Genomic DNA, 17648 nt, shown 5'->3' with positions numbered 1-17648 from the left:
TAAGATGCATGCTAATAGTCGGTCTATTCACCGGGCAATGTCACAAGTGTTCAGTGCAATTTTAAGACTTTCTGCAACTTCGGTGTCCCTGCAGGAACCACAAGGAATCAACAATGAGAAGGTGGGATGTGTAGAAAGTAGAAAAGCAGTTTTGGCTCAAGGGGTTTTTGGGGAATCTGTTGGACAATATTCCAGGAATCGCACGTCCTGTGTTCAGCACTGATTGATGCTAGATCAAACCGAAAGTTAATGCTGTCTGAAATTTCAGGTATGATATCTTGAGTGGCTCTAAAGGGAGCGATCGGCTTTATTAATGCAGAGCTTGTAGTAGAACTACGACTATGCAGAAGGCGTTTAAAAAAGGCAACTTGGACTTCTAGGGGATTGGTGGGAAGTTTGGGGTTTAAATAGGAAACTCTGTGTCTGTGAAGGTTCTCAGTCCTCCAGGTCGTGGTATATCCAACAAGGTTCAAAAAAGGCAACTGGACTTGTAGAGTTTTTTGAGAAGACGTTTCACCACTCATCCGAGGAGCTTCTTCAGTTCTGAACTTCAACTGAAGAAACTACTCCAGTCCAGTTGCCTTTTTTGAACCTTGTTGGATAGGAAACTCTGTGGGTAACAAATCAGAAACTCTGTGGGTAACCTATTACAGTTAGATACTCACCTACTATCAAGGGGGGACTGTTTGCCCCTGTCCTCGTGCCCTATGAATGGTGCTCTAACGACCCATTATCTGTCAGAGGCAGAAGTTAAAACTATTGTAAATAGATGGCAGATTAAATCTCAGAGAGTCCACTTCCTTTGTTGAGAGAAGGTATTTCCAGTCTGACATAGATGGCTTCCTTTACTCCTCTTTTAAACCATCGGTCTTCTCTGGCTAAGATTTGGACGTTATCTTCAAAGGAGCGTCTTTTGTCCTTAAGGTGTTGGTGGACCGCTGAATCATTTCCTGATGAGCTGGCTCTCCTGTGTTGGGACATGCGTTTGCAGATGGTTTGCCCAATGTACAAGTCTGTACAATCCTCACTGCACTGAACAGCATACACCACATTACTCGGTTTCTGCCCATTGGTTTTGTCTTTAGGGTTGGGCCAGTTTTGAACCGAAGAAGCCACTCGGATGAGTGGTGAAACGCCTTCTCAGAAAGCTCTACAAGAAGTCCAGTTGCCTTTTTTTTTTTAATGCTTTTTGGATACTCTGTGCTCCTGTTCATTCTCATAAAAGTGCCCTCAGCAGCAGACTGTACAATCAACCATGGATCATGCATCACATTGTATCGCATACTTTTGTTTGTATCACCACTCATTCCTCCTTCTCTTCTTTCCCTTATTTTTCTTCTATGTCTCTCTATTCGGCCAGCTTCAAGCAGATGGGATCTCCCACATTCCTGTTCTTCCTGGATTTTTCTGCTTTTGGATTCTGAGATACTAAAAAAAAAAAAGCCTGCGCTATAAAAGAAGCAAGTAAAGTTTAGGATTTGTGTAAGAAAAAGTGACTGCAGCACATCCTTCAGCTGCAATATAATGACTGTCGTAATAAGTAAGGAACTATTTTTTTTAACGTAGCCTGAGGTGGCGGGCTTTAGAACCAATAACAGAAGAACGATTGTCTCTAAAAAATAATTTCTTAACATTAATTTAAAAGGAGCCCTGCGATAGACTGGCGACCTGTCCAGGGAGTACCCCGCCTCTAGCCCGACGAAAGCTGGGACAGGCTCCAGCAACCCCCGGGACCCTCCAGAGGACAAGCGTTTACAAAAAAATGAATGAAACCCCAACTATAAAATGTGTGCATGTCATGGAATCATGCTAAAGCTTGCTAGCATATTTAACTTGGCTTTCTGCAGTAACATGGACTCCACACTTGTAGAACTTTTGTTTTATCGGGCTCCAGCAAGAATAATCAAAAACCGACTCACCGTTTACCACCACGGCGATGTCCACGAAATCGATCTCCCCGCGGGCCTCCACGCTGGCCTCGCAGCGGTACACGCCCTCGTCGGCCTTGGTCACCTGGTGGATCTGCAGGTTGTTGTTCGCCAACACCTGGAACCTGCCTTCACAGCACGGGGTTGAAGAGGAGGACAGGCAGAGAAGAAGAGATGACGAAAGAACGGCGGCGTACGACAGAGGGAAAGACAGAGACACCAGATAAGAAAGTTAGGAGGACAGCAGGAAGGAAATTGGCATCTCCACTCTTCAGTAGTTAGACTGTCAATCTTCACTAGGCCACATTTACCTGATAAAGTCCACACAGACAAACACTCATGCAATTACACTTCCACACAGTCTCCTATTGTGGCCTGCTGCGAGATTGGCCAGAGCTGTTGAGGCCTCTATCTGTTCTCTCTCAAGATATTTATAACCGGGCACTGTAATTAGAAACGCGAAGAACTAAGGAGAAGAAAACAAACGTCTGCGCATTATCATCACTGCGCTGCTGGAGATTTGAGTTTCAATTAAAAAAAAAACACACATTCAAGGGGTCGGTGCTCTAATCAGTGCAAGGCAAGCATTTTGCGTGGAAGGAAAACGGGGGGAAGCGCGGCAAATCAGGAAAGAGGAGACATAATCAAACCTGACTTATATCAAGAAAGACTATTACTGAAAGGGGATCTCTCCTCTGAGTGATCCTCTTCCTTTATCTATTATTTCTTTGCAGATGAAAACGACCACCCTCCCGATATTTAACACCAATAAAGCCGCAAAAGAGTGAGATTACCAGGAAGAGCGCCCTGCACCAGCTTTCCAAATATGAAATAAGGTGATTGACAATGGGATTGTGAATTATTGTCGGGAGAATTAGCGGCCCAGCGTACACACATGCATTTGCTGGCTCCGAAAAGACGCGGCGTGCCGGTTTCATCCCGTGGGAAGCTGCGTCTCCGGATGTCACCATCTAAACTGCTCCATAATCCGTCCTCTCAGCCCGCTTGTTAACATGGTTTCTGCCCAAGTTCCCGCAGGGCTGATTGGTGGCTTCCTATTTATAGAATTCTCTACCCTTGTCTTATTGTGAGTCCACACAAAGGAAGGTAATAGCATTTCCTAGAGAACTGTATTCTTGGCACATTAGCGGGCCTTTTGAATGAGGGAGAACGAAAGTAGAGTGCATTGGGACTCGTGAGCATTTATCCCCTCGATAGCCGAGTGTATTTGAGTTAGCTGCAAACAGGAAACTTTTATTATCCCCAGAATTCATTGGAATAATCAGCATTATAGCGTTCTCTTATACTTTGTCTTAGAAAAGCACTTTAAGGCACCTGAAAGGTTTTGTTAATACTTTTATTTATTGTCGGATGTCTTCTTCTTCCCATCTTTTGCACTCTGCTACATTTCTTTGCCCTTTACTTTCACCAACTTTCTGTAAGTTAAAGTTAATGAAACGATGGCAGGAGGTGCTCAAATAATTGCCCTACAGATGTAACAGTGAACAAAAAACTGCAACTTCAATAAATTTTGAGCTCAAATGCATTATATTACTGTTTACAGATAGCATATGTATAATAATATATCTGAGAAGTGATGCTAATACATATTGGCGAAGTGCAATACCACTGATGGCCACGAGATGCTGGCTCCCATTGACTTCCATTAAAAAATCGTCACTTCTCCAATAGGTTAAAAATACCAAGATGGCGATGGCTAACTGGCCAAACCAAAGTTTAAAAACTTAAAAAAAAAAAAAAAACGACAAACCGTAATCAAGACTATTAAATAAGTCTAATAAACTAAATATCGGAAGTGTGTCATCAAAACTTACTGTGGTGCTCCTCTGTAATCTCCTTGTCCTGGTAGTACCACACCACCACGGGCACGGGCGAGCTAATGACATCGCACACCACCTCCGCCGTCTCGCCGTGGCGGAACTCCTGCGGCGACTGAACGTCCCGGAACGTCAGCCTCTCTGCAAGATCAAACGAGACGAGCGCTGAGCATTTTTCGTCTGAGCATTCGGGAGCAGACAATTTGTTTCAGGTCGGAAACATCAAAAGGAAAATAGGAAGAAAGTGCTGCGCTTTTTACGGCCCTCTTAACTATGACTGTTTCCAGACAGGACTTAAGGTTAGGAGGTTGGATGAGTCGTTTTAACGCTTCCTTGACAATTCTATGTCTAGATTGGATCCTGTAATGGAAGTGTTTGGCTTTTTTAAAGTTGTTTTGTTGGTAACTGCGTTCAAAGATGTCCTGGAAAACCCAAGAACAGCTAATCACCCTAAAGTTTGAGAAGATCTAACATAGGCATTGTGAGTAGCTATGCTAGAAGGCTTGAGAAATTGAGCTAAATCTGAAGCTAACATGCTAATTTGTTATATTAATAAAGTCCAGAACATGAAGTGCAGCTAAGGCTAATGGGAGCTCAGCTAAGGCTAATGGGAGCGCAGCTAAGGCTAATGGGAGTTTTCTACAGAGCTTCTACAAGTTTGGGCCACGATTTATGTTTTATTTTGGAGCTAAATCTGAAGCTAACATGCTAATTTGCTATATTAATAATGTCCAGAATATGAAGCCCAGCTAAGGCTAATGGGAGCACAGCTAAGGCTAATGGGAGTTTTCTACAGCGCTTCTACAAGTTCGGGCCATGATTTTTGTTTTATTTTGGACTTTTTAACGGATCTGAAATCAAAAAAAGCAATTCCCAAACTTATGCAAACCGATCCAAGAGTTCCCAATCATGTTAGCGAACAAACAACTGATGGGCGGACCAACTCCGATGTTCGCAGGACCTGCAAGAGCGGCCGAAAAGGCTACATCACCGGGCACAGCTGTGGTGAAATGTAAACGCTCAGGAAATCAAATCAAATGCCAAAAAAAAAGCTCAGTCTATCTCGATAAGGTGATTCTGATGAAACAACACAAGAGATGGAAAAGCGGATGTTTTACTTGCTGCCGGTCGCAACCATTACACACAAAAAAAAAAAATCAATGAATAGTTATTGTGCAGCCCTTCTGTTTGCAGAGTTAGACAAAAACCCAGACAGCCTTAGATTCACCCTGTCTTTATTTCACAAATTCCTCAGTAATAACTTCCATTTGGTACCAGTTTGAATCGTGTCCACGGAGATTTGATGCTTTTAAGAGGAGGCTGACCTTTCCAGGACCGGCGCATGATCCCTGTTCCCTCAGATCGCCGGCTTTGATGTGCGCCGGGCCTGGCACTGCTCGCGAAGCACCTGCTATCACCTTGCGCGCCGTATTGCGAAGGCGTGAATAAATCAGCGACGGCTCCCGTATCAGTCCCTTCCGTTAGCGAGGCTTCATGATTAGCATTTTGCAGTGTGATTTATGCCAGGCTGCGCCCTAAAATGAGCTTTCACTCCCCGGCTGCACCCTCCCGCCAGCGAACGTGTCTGGCATCGCAGCGTCTTCATTAACTTCAAGGACGCCTTTGCATGTTTTTTTTTTGTGTCGTTCACTCCACCGGTTTCTTATCATTTCCACCCGTTTGTGTTCTTTTTATTTCCAAAATCTGCTTTCACTCCCTCTGCCTCCTCTGGTGTCACTTGTTCCTTCTGTTTGTATCCATCCCCTGTCTCTTTTGTAGTCACGCTGCTCTACAAGAGAATCAGTAAGGGAAACATCCTCTCCGGAGTAACACTCTACTGCACACTTGACACGAGCGAATTGAGAATACACTCAGTACTCTGGAGTTTCTCCTCCGCTGTTCACCGACACATCACGGCAGAGATAACTGTCTCATACGAGCCAATTTCCCTGGCCATGACTCAACTGGGATGCCGATTTGCTGCTGTCTTTACTGGCCAATTTCGCTGTTTTTTGGAAAACGGGCTTATGCAACATTATTGCTTTGTCCTGAGAGGAAATGAAAGGAGCTGGCTCACACGTTGCACTGGCTTACTCCATCATGAATATGAATTCTTGTCACCTGGTGTGGCTGCACAGGCACCAAACTGCAGAAGTTGTTCAAAGTAAGTTTGAAGCTTTTGAAACAAGCAATGTAGCGTTTATTATGGTCTAACTTTAGCTTGTCGGTGTCCTAATATTTGCTAATTGGCACCGAAATTTTCTTATAGAGGTCAGGTCATAAACATGGTCAAATTATTAATCAACAAAGTTATTACAAGTCATCCTGAATGCCAAATGCCTGCGTGCTAAATTCCATTGGCGTCCATTCAATGGCATTAGAAGAAAAAGTCAATGCATCCTCTGGGGAGCCAGAATGTCCGAACCAAATTTAATGGCCATCCATTTACTGGCACTAGAGCCACTCTAATAGAAAGGACAAACACAAAACTCGCCATTTTGATAGAAAGAAGTCGGGACAATCCTAAAAGTAATTAGGGGGCATCCTCTGGGGAGCCAGAATGTCCGTACCAAATTTAATGGCCATCCATTTGTCGGTGTTAGAGCCACTCTAACAGAAAGAGGAAACACAAACCTCGCCGTGGCGTTAGAAAAAAGTTGGGACAATCCAGAAAGTAATTAGGGAGCATCCTCTGGGGAGCCAGAATGTCCGAACCGAATTTAATGGCTGTCCATTTTATGATTTTAGAGCCATTATATTTAAAAGAACCGATGCAAGCATCATTCTGGTGTTAGCAAAAAAAAAAAAAGAGAAAAAAAGACATGACAATCCCAAAAGTAATTAGGAGTCATCCTCTGGGGAGCCCAGAACGATTGTACCACATTTACCGGCTTTCCATCCACGGGTTTTTGAGCTACTCTGCTCAAAAGCTAAAAAAAATTCCCAAATGCAATTAGAAGTCATCCTCTGGGGGAACCTGAATATGAAAACAGAATTTAATGCCAGTCTTTGCAAAACCAGAGGCACATTAGGGTTAGGAGGATGAAAGTTGACCAACGCAAGATAGCAACCTGAACACTTCCAGTTGCTGTTGTGTTTCTATGAAGTTCATTAAAGTAGCAGCAGTGATTCCTAATTAAAAACTGATCTGCCGCCCCGTGTAGCATGATTATCTCCTGCCATCACGGAGGCCTCGGCAACCACTGAGTGGATGTCAGCGCCGCCCCACCCACAGGTCATGAATCTCATGTAGGACACGTTGGCGGCGTACCGGGTCCCGTGCATCGCCCGAGGAGCCCCGGCACGAAGCAGCTGCAGTTCAGGTTTTTCCCATCCGCCAGCAAGCGAGCGAGTGAGTGACGCCCGGTTTCCATGGAAACGATGTTTTTTAGGGAGCTGGTTATGTGGCGAATGAGGCGAGGGCTGAGTGGTGGCAGGTGTGATTGAGGCTGCGACGTCTCCTCTAATGGTTCACCGGGAGGGGATGAAAAGGCAGCCACACAGCAGGTGATGATTTCCAGAGTGTGTAGTGAAATAGGCTCATTTAGTGTGTGTGTGTGTTAGTGTGTGTTTGTGTGTTTGTGTCCCGTAATCAAATCCCTGCAACTTGACGTTTCCTCCAATTAAACTTGGCGTGGTGTCGTGATCAAAGCCAAGGTGTACAAAGGTATTTGGGTGATTCACATGGTTCTTATGTAATCTTTTTTGGGGTTTTTTTTGCATTATAGTCTTAATCCAGTTTCTATCGCCGTGCCACATGTGAACAGAGAAGGGAAACGTTTTTTTTTTCAGGCATTAGGAAGGATTTTTTAGAAACACACCAATCCAGGCTGTAAGTGAACATAAATACGTTGGTGTTTCTGTAACTGGTTTACATATTTATTCATTAAGCTAGCTGCTAAATTTGATGTTCTACACATTTTATTAACCGACGCGGAAATCCCAATGCTCTTTCATAAGCTGCTCTGGTTTGCACGGGGTGAAATCAGATGAAAGAATCATTTTTTTCCCCTTTAAATATTTATATTGAGTTATCTGGAAAGTATATACAGGCTTAAATGAGGCTTTAAAACACAATGTGTTACCCCGAGTCGCAAAAGTGTTTCTGATAGAAAATAAGCACTTATATCAGGACGTGATTTCAGTGTCGCCGGCAGCAGATTGCATTGTCATCCACAAGAAATCACAGCAGCGGGCTGGTAGGGGTCACGCTTGATGTCTCGCTCAAGGACGCTCTGAAGGGGCAGTTAATTCACTGCTCGGTGTGAGGGGGCAGCCTCCGGAGCCGCCAACCCCCCCCTCCTCCTTGCCTCAAAACATTAAGTTTTGCCCAGAAAATAGTGATGGGTCAGCAAGGCAGGTCAGCCTCAGTGTCGCATCCCTCATTATGCCTGGCAGGATCAGAGTCCCATGGCATTACTAGCCTGTCATTACGCTTTAATCACAGGAACGAGTGTAACACAGGCTCAAAGTCAGAGGTACACGTGGACCTGGAATGCATGTGCACACAGACGGGGCTGAGGCGAGGGTGGGAATACGAATCAGCTGGCTATCCCTGTGATCAAACGCTAATGCCGGAGCTTTATTCTCTCCGTGTCCTCGTTTCTGAATCTCTGCAGGTAAATGCGCGAGCGGGCGGGCGGGCGCGTGCGTGCGTGCACAGCTTACGGTAGATCTCCAGCACCACCGTGGCCTCCACGGTATGGCCGGCGGCGTCCGTGGCCTGGCAGCGGTAGATGCCCGCGTCCTCGATGATGGCGTTGTAGATGATGAGCCTGGACCGCGTCGGTTCCGAGTGGAGCGACATCCGCTTGGAGGGCGTTATGCGCTCGCCCTGGGGGTTGTACCACTCCAGGCTGACTGGCTCACCGATAGCTAGGAGCAAAGAGAGAGAGAGGGAGAATAATTAGTTGTTTTTTTACGAAATCATGTTCATATTCATTCCTTAAGAAAGAACAGTTTGCATGATTACTCCCACTCACACCTGGGATCTATTCAGAAAGGTTTTAGAGTACATTTAACAGCCTGAGGACATTTATTATTTCCTCTGCAACAAGTGATCTCTTGTTGATTCCAGCAGCTTCATGGCTTTTACAAACTGCTCCAACCGTTTGCAGCCCTCAAGCCTCAAGATTACACATGGAAAGAGAATGCCGGGTATTTCTTTGACATATATACGCATGTAGCACACAATTCAGTTAGGTAACATTCCCGAGCAAACTTTTTTTAATGAGCGAGTGATTAAATTATGCTAAACAGATCAAAGGGACGCCAAACACAGAGAGACAAGAGAGGAAATTGCTCTTGAGAGGCGAGAAGATTAAACTGGCGTCCCCTCGATGATCTTTACAGAGCCTAACTTTGTTGAAAACCTACAAATTACTATTTCAAGTAGAAAATGATCGTCTGCTTTTTGCTTGAGGACCCTCCAACGTCGTCGCAGGAGCTAGTCGAGGAAGCAGACGGCCTGAAATCCGACGACTATGCCGTAATCTTGGATTTACATAGTTAATAGGCCCGCGAAGAAACGGGGGACATATGTAGGATGTAAATTCCACTCTCATTTCTAAAATTATGCACAGTGTCTGCTTGTGAGTGCACGCAGAAACAAGTAGGCAGGCCTGATCAAAAGCTAATTCAGACCCAGATTATAATAGCACCCCTGCGGAACGTAAACTCGTCTGGAGATGATGCAGGCAGCCGGTTTGCTTGTAAATCCTGCAAATAACGGTGTCAGCGTGGAGGGCCGTTACTCGGGCTACTCCGTCAACTGAAGCGTGGAGCGAGAGAGGGGACGGACAGGGCTAGAAACAAAGGAAACAGCAAATCAAAAGGTATGTGAGGAAGCAGCAACCAGTAGCAAGAAAAAAAAAACACCTGAGAGAAAGAAAGAAAAGCTCTCTTTTCCCTCAGTAACTATCAGCAAGATGCCTTTGAGCAAAGCTTTTAACCTCCAGGTGCTCGGCAGTCGGCAAAGGAGTGCTGAGAAGGTTCCTCTCAACAGCTCCCAGGTGTAACGGAGGAGGTGGTGGATGTAGGGCATGGTTTTGTTGGGACGTGTCCGCAGCGTCGCATAGATGATTGATAAATTGACGGACTCCAACGCTGATCATCATTGCGCGCCGCTTCCAGCAACCGTCGGCATCACATCCTTGGCGTGTGCATCTGCTCGTTGGCGTCGAGGCCAACGAACCAGACGAGGCAGTCAAACAGAAATCACATTCTCCTCCTCGATCTGCTTCAGACCGGAACCTTGCGGGGTGCAGATAGGCGTCTTGCATCGCTACGTGGCGGCTCTTTGTCTACCTGTTAGCATTACGGCGCTATCGCCTCTCTTCCCTGGTGATAGCGGAGACAGCTGAATACGTTGGAGCTAGTGCGCTGACAGGCCATTTGCTTCGCGGATGAGCCGCGGAGACAGGGGCTGCCCCGCTTTCCCGCCGCGTCTTCACAGACGGATGAAAAGCCGGTCTGTCAAACTGCTCTTGAAATCTGCATAAGCTCTGTCATTACTGCTAATTCTTGGCAAGAGAGAATGAAGGTGGCGCGGTAAGACAGCGGCGATCAGGTAGCTAGAGCGGTGCCTGCGCCTTGATTGATCGCCTGCGGAGCAAGCGGCGCAGTTCTGAAGCCGTAGGGCGTGTTTATGACTGCTCTTTAGCGGCGAACGAGGCGTTTAAAGCAGCAGAAGCGATCCCCTGACCTCCCTCGCAAGTCAGATTATTGACCAGACGACGCCTTGGCGGCAAAATTAGCCGAGCCAAAACACTCTCGCATCTCCGCGGCGCATTGAACCGGGGCCTGATTGATTTGGTGGGTCGCTGGGGAAGAGGCAAGAGCCGAGCACGGAAGGAACCTCGCCGGTCAGCATGTGCGCAGCTTGACATGATATCGGTTACATGTTTATATCTGTCCATCTCCGCAAATGCTGACTGCGGCGTGACCTTCCCTGCGTTGGTTATCTGAAGAAAACCACACAGAAACATAATAGCTGTTGGATGTTGCTTTACCGCGTAGGCTCTCAGTTTTTTTTTTTTTTTTATTGCAGCCAGCTCTTATTCTGGCTCTCTGCCACGCCAGTCACACGGGAGGTTAAACACACGCCTAAACAACAGTTTAACCACCTCCTTATTTGTCACGCCGTGAGCCTGGCTTCCTTTCAAATCAGAAAAAAAAGAATTTGCTATAGGAGTTATTATTATTGTTGTTGTTTGCTTGTGTTCTAACAAGCTCTAATTTGAAAAAAAAAGCAAAACAGCACTTGGAAAAAAAAGCTGCTTTTATAATTACGTGCTTGTTTTCAATGATTGCTCGCAATTGTTGGGGAAGTTTCTGCTGACACGGTCGTCCTGGTGATTTCAAATAATAGGTATTGTATTTCTAGAGGCTTTGAAGGGAACGCGCTTTTATGAATGGCTTCTGTTTACCTCATGCGGTTTTACTCTGTCGCCGAATGCGGCGAGGCGCAGAAACCCGGCGGCCACTCCAAGTGTGGAAGCGATCGCCAGATTAGGACCCCGATGGGAGATGTTGGACTGGTGGCGGCAAGAGTCGGCAAGAGGCCACTTCTGCCTTGCCAGACTCTTAAAACATAATATATACTTTAACTGGATTCTTGTGTCTGACTAGAAAATGCTCTAAGACCTTTTGAGGAGTAGTGGTAATAGACTTTTGTCCATCCATCTAAGGATGAGGATATCCGAATTTGCTTTCGCCGATTCGACTGCCATTCCGTGCACAACCAGCCACGCCAGCTGCGGTAGGGAAGTGTGCTTTTGCTCAGCTGCAGGGGTTGAGGTGGGGCCGTCTGGTTCGGGGGAGCAGTGCCAGGGTGGGTTGATTGGCACAGCTGCTGAACATTGTCTAATCAGCTTCTCTCTGTCTCATGCAGTAGCGTGACGAGGCCCAGGAGCTCTGCCAGACTGTGCAGCGTGCAGGAGTGCTTCGTATGTCTTTGTGTTGCGTGCACGAGTAGCACAGCTTGTGTTTTCAGTTTGTGGTTTGTGCCTGATGTGCTGGAATAAACCTTTCGAAAAAATAAAAAATAAACTGTCTCCAGTTGTGCAGTCTTCTACAACTTTTGGATAAAAGTACTATTTTAAATATAATATAGAGGCAATACAGCTCCGGTACCTGTTGTCACCCTGCACCGGCAATCACAACGCCGCCAAATTGGCAGGAAATCATGCTTTTCGGATTACTATTCGGTTGACAACCGCAAGCAACTAACTAACTTGTCCTTGCACCGGTTACATCCAAAAATGGTCGACAGCTGTTGTGCCCCAGGATGCCAGAATAGTCGGGGACAAGCAAAGGGGAAATAAATGCAATAAAACTTAAAATTAAACAGTTGTTATTGTAGTTGCGTTACTGTCATGAACCTCCTCAGAAAAATTATTCAACGTATGCTTCCAGTGACTTGCCGTAGGACTAGGGCGAAGGAAAGTTAAAGGGAAACTACTGTTTTTTACAACCTGGACCTTATTTCTGGCATAAAATACGGTCGTTTACTCACCAATATAACTTTTGTGTAATTTGTAGTAGTTCAGGAGATAATTAGATCAGTGTTTATCCATACAGTGGGAGTGACTGGGGCACCGAAAGGCAGCCTCTAAATAACGCATTATCTGCCGCGAAACCTGCAGTATTTGTAAATTTCTGTAGGTCAATCCACAGACCCCAGATGATGATAACAGGTAACTTCGGACTCAACAGGAAATAGCACTAGCGTATCATAACAAAATATTGGTATTGATAATGCGTTATTTAGAGGCTGCGTTTCGGTGCCCCAGTCACTCCCACTATATGGATATGCACTGATCCAATTATTTCCCGAACGATTACAAATTGCACAAAAGTTAAATGGGTGAGCAAAGTCACCTGATGTCCTGTTGCTCTATCGGTCTTGCTTTTTCGGTCAGGCCAAAAAAATTTTTTTCCTGGGTTAAGAGTCCCAGGCCTTCAACATTTGGGTGGGCTTAGTAGCACCTTAAAGGTCGTTGGGTGGAGGTGTTAATGGATCTCGAGGTTAATTTATTAATGCATGTCACTTTGACTACGCCGTAGCCTCAGCCATAACCTGACGTGCAACTCCCCAGAAATGTAACTATGGGATTGGTCCGAAATGCATCTCCGTGTTCAAAAATAAAGTTCTTGTTTGTCGGGCCGAGATTGCATTAAGAGAAGGGTCTACGAATGTGCCCAGGAAAGACGTACATGACGGATAAGACGAGGGAGGATTGTTCAGTAATGGTTTTCGTCTACTAGTAGAGTCCCAGACGTGGACATGGGTCAGTACTTAAGCTGGTGTGTTTGTAAAACTAACACTACACCACCAACTTTTGTTTAATGGCGGGATTCATCCGTACACAATGTACGCTGTCGTTGGGGCTACTGTAATTACATTGCTGCTCATATCTATCATTGTGGGCATTTATCATAGAGACGTCCTAGACCTTTTCCTGCAGCAGTTACGGAAACAGGGTAAAAAATCACTCGAGGTGCAAGGTGACAGAAGCACTAATGCATCCCCCCTCCCCCTGCTCCCTCTTGCAGACTGCTTCGATACAACTATTTTCTGGAGACAATCTCTGCAGCTGTGTTGCTGTCTTCCTCCCCCGCCTCTCGCTCGCCGCGTTCCCTTTCTCTCCCCGTGACCTCCTATACCATCAGCTCTTTCTCCGCATCCCACTACGGCCTCGATTCAAACCTCGGCTGCGAAACATCTTTTGAGAGCGCTCCGCATTGAAGGCGTCAATGGAGTCATTCTGTAGCAAGAGCGGATGAATAAAAGCCAATTCTGCTGAAGGTAATCGGACATTTTCTTCTAAAAGCGAGAAGACACATGAAATAACGTGTATAATTACACATTCAGCCATGAAGTTATGTGATTAATATTAATTCATGATGTTTGTACATGTAACATGCCTTGCTGGGTGATTAAATCCAGCAGCAAAAGTTTAAATAGGTTGGGAGTATAAAGAAAATATATAGTAAGTGCTTTAAGTGCGTGAATGATCAATGTCAATGGCAGAAATTCCAACTGCAGCTATTCTTGAAAGGGCTGCAGACATAACAACTGTATCCTAAGCTTTATTTAGCGGCTAATTTGCTTTCTTTGTTAGCCTAAAAGCTACGGTTCATATTTCACTCTCGACTTTGGAAACAAGTTGTATTAACACCGAGACAATGTCCTTAACGTACTCGGGAGAAATATATAAAAAAGGACAAAATCGAGTCGGTATAATGCATTTTCCAGTCGCATTCACCTTGGGTCTGAATCGTGTGTGACGCCATTCGGTTTTTCAAGTTTTGTTTTCGCTCGGCCGCCTTTTGTCTCGCGACTTTTCTTTCCCCTTTCAGTCACCACATAGTCGGGTGAATAGGTTGAGGAAAAGAGATCGCGGCTTGGGTTAAATACATCCTTTCAAGACTGCCGCGCGGGCACAATAGATACTGTCGTTCGGCGTGATTATAATGGTTTTCTTTTTGTGGTAAGGGCTCAATCAAGGACGTCCAAAGTCCCCCGCAAATGAGTTCAAATCTTGCTAGAGCATTTCGCTTTTAAATTTAATGTTCGGGTTCAAATAGACAAAGAGAGTGTGGAAAACGACATTCTCGGGCATGTTCTATTAAGAGTTTCAAAAACAGATACACAGATAATCCATTAATGGACAGAAACTCTCAAGATACAAAGATTCTGAAGGGGAAAGAAATCTAAAAGACTTGAAGACTTTTCATCCAAGTAGCTTTTACAGTTGTGAATGACTGGTGGGGACCTGAAAGTCCCAGGACCAGAGTCTTTTCACAACCATATTTGCCTGTAATTGGAGTAGGCGTTTTGGAGTGGTTCTCACACCATTAATGACCAGAACCTCTCCAGACTCAAGGTGTGCAAAGGGGTAAAACTTTCTTAGGGGGGAAAGATGTTAAGACTGTGTTGAGCATGGATGACGAATTAGGTCTCAATCCACCTCCTCCTGTTTAGAGACTTTCCAATTTCACGTAGACGCCTTCCTGTGGAGATATGCTAAGGGAGACCTTTGCGGCTGTTAATGGGTCGTTGCAAAACCAATCAATCGTAGAAGGTCAACCTGAACTTCCTCCTATTAGAAAACTCAAACAGGTCCAGGTCCTACTATGCAAAAAGTACAATGGACTATACAAGGTTTTGAATTGCACAGATGATTGTCAGACATTGCACAGATGGACCAGGTGTAAGTGGGTTATAAAGTTGTACACAGTAAATAGCAAAAGTGTTAAACCTTGAGGCCTTGAGGGGGTTGTACTCTTTGTCCAGCATGGATGACACTTTAGCCAAGACTCTCTCCTGTCCAGAGAGCAGCCCAGGACAGAACTGGACTTCCTGATGACCTTGTCCAGCATCTTCCACTCAATCTCTCTGTGATGCTACCGTTCCAGGAGACCACTCCATACACAATGACTGATGCCACTCCAGAGTCAGAGAAGGTCTTCAGGAGAACCCCTTTGACCCCAAAAGTAACTCCTCAGAAGATAGACCCTCCTGCATCAGTCCAGCTTGTTGTTGAGGTGAACACCTAGGTACTCATAAGAGTCCACTTGCTCAAGGTCCATTCCCTGGATGTTCACTGATGAGGGGAGTGCAAAAAATCCACCACCATCTCCTCTTTGGTTTTCCCGGCATTGACCAGAACATCCCTTCAGCATGATTTAGCAACTCCCTCAAGATACAGGAACAGAAGTAGACGACGCAGAAAAAGGGGTGACTGACTTTACAACCCCTGTTGATACAACTTGATTCAACATGAGCGCTCTCGTGTTTAAAAATGTTAAAGTTTTTACCCTGCTGCCAGCTCCTCCGTCAAACTGGCACCCCACCATACAGCCCAACTGCCTGCCTTTATTTTCCTAATCCATATTTATGCGGGCCTGATTCGTATGATCCGGCAACTGAAAGCCCGAAAGTCGCTTCAAAAAGTTTGTTTGTTTGCTGGTTCACTTCAGATTCACCGAGATTTTTTATTTATTTATTTTTTGCATTTGACTGCTTTCCAGCCCACTCCATTTGGCAGAGCTGCTCGTGAATATGGTTAAAAAATCTCTGAGCTTTTCATGAAGTGAAAAGCTTCTAGCTTTTGCCTTTTAATTCCTGCCAGTTTGGTTCCATTCACTTCCATGTCTCCGTCCACCTTAGCGCACATTACACTGCCGCATGTCCCCGACGCTCCCCCCAGAGTGTCTCCGCTCCCTTGGCTGTTAGCTCCATGCTGAGTGGGTTGGCAGAGGAGAAGAGGCAGCCAGCGGGAGGCGGGCCGGGGCCTGCCAGAGTGTGCCGCCACCCCGCCGAGCCCCTGGCAACGGCGTCGGGTTCTCCGCTAAGGCTCGGCGTTGATACAGGACAATGAGGAGGAGGAACGACACCCCCCCCGCGTGGATCCAGTCACCACGGGGTCAAAGTGTCACCCGCCATATGGACGGCATTGTGTTCGCACTCACATAAACAGACTCACATAAACGTAAGAGCCCCCCCCCACAGCTTCTGACACACACGTTGCGCTACATACAAATAAAAACGTGGCGTTCTTACCTGTGCAGATGAAGAACTTGGACTCTCCAACGCTTAACTCCACTTTGTTCAAGGATATGGACACCTGCAGCGCGGCTAGAGTGAAGAATAAAAAGAAAGGGGGAGGGAGAGGGAAAAATGGATTAGTTATTGCAAGTAAGAATACAAAAAGATTTTTCATCATTTGCTGACCGAGCGGCACATAATAACAGAAAATTGCTTTCAGAAAGCATCAGTTTCTTTACCAAGGTGACTCATCTCCTTCTTTGTGCCAGCTTTTTATATCATCTGAGGTCCGTTCATATAGTGTGTCGCCGTTTATGTCGCTGTTTATGTGAAATGCATTCTTCTATTTGGATAAGACGCTTCTTCGAGAAGACCCGTTCTTTTCTTTTCATGTGCTGCTCGCGTAGGATAAATGTTGTTTAGCAAAACTTTTCCCGTTCATCAGAACAACAGACAGGCTGAGTCCTCCGAACATATCAGAGGGAGATTGGTTTGATATCTCCTATTAGGCTCGCGGCTGTTCGGCCGCTCTCTCGGCCTGAGGTGATGCCGTTTGCAGTCATCGCTCCTGACAATGGCGTATGGAATGAGCAATGGCCGGGATTGGAAATTTCAAAAGCTGAGAAGTTTGCTAAATAACTCCTTAGTGCCAGACTTTTCTCCGGTGGCATTCACTTCAATGACAGAGTGGAAATACTGTAGAGGGGAATGGAGTTGCAGTCGTCGGCGTCAGCGCTACAAAATTTGCAGAGTCAAACTACAATCAAAGACCATTTGTCTGCGGCTGGGGCATTGTAAGCACCACTCAATGGGGGATCCACTGCAAGTTTTTTTTTTAAAGATTGAAGTGAAAGCCCGTTATCTTCAAAGGAGTCTGGCTGCAGTCTTGGCTGCCAGAAATTTGTCAAACAGGAGAGAGGAAGTGAAAATGTTGTAGCCGAGCTGAGATACAAAGAGAGGCAAGGTGGAGCAGAGAGTGCGCCCTGATATCTAATGTGATGAGCAGTGATTGGCAGCCCAGTGGGGAGGGGGGTCATTTTTAGGCCAGGCGCAGTGGTAGCCACACCACGGCACCGACTGAGGTGAAGGCTGTCATACCTCAGCTCCTCGTTCTCAGCCCTCAGCTGCAAGTCTAGTTAGGATCAAAATCCAGCGCGCACAGGCCGAGCAACACGCTAATGGATGTCAATTCTCCATGCAACGCCGGGAACCTAACAGTAGAGCTGAAGGCGCACGCCAATAATTGTGGAAACGATTATCCGCAGCTTCTCTAGGGACCACGGCACGCCGAAGCAGCTGCAGCCGAGCCGGCATCACAGGGAAGCATCT

General features: G+C 45.9%; 1 protein-coding gene across 1 annotated transcript in view; it reads right to left on the bottom strand.

The window, feature by feature from the left end:
* ncam2 (neural cell adhesion molecule 2) overlaps window positions 1-17648 on the bottom strand; it is a gene marked incomplete at its 5' end in the record, with an annotated part of 251308 nt that overhangs the window by 63190 nt on the left and 170470 nt on the right. Inside the window, 4 exons of the mRNA XM_084574345.1 lie at window positions 1920-2057; window positions 3764-3907; window positions 8435-8641; window positions 16335-16409. Coding sequence (XP_084430471.1) covers window positions 1920-2057; window positions 3764-3907; window positions 8435-8641; window positions 16335-16409 — 564 coding nt within the window. The remainder of the gene's footprint in view (window positions 1-1919; window positions 2058-3763; window positions 3908-8434; window positions 8642-16334; window positions 16410-17648) is intronic.

This window comes from Chelon labrosus (assembly GCF_963514085.1).
Source record: "Chelon labrosus genome assembly, chromosome: 24".
Taxonomy (NCBI): domain Eukaryota; kingdom Metazoa; phylum Chordata; class Actinopteri; order Mugiliformes; family Mugilidae; genus Chelon; species Chelon labrosus.
This window is presented reverse-complemented; position numbering and strand designations above follow the sequence as displayed.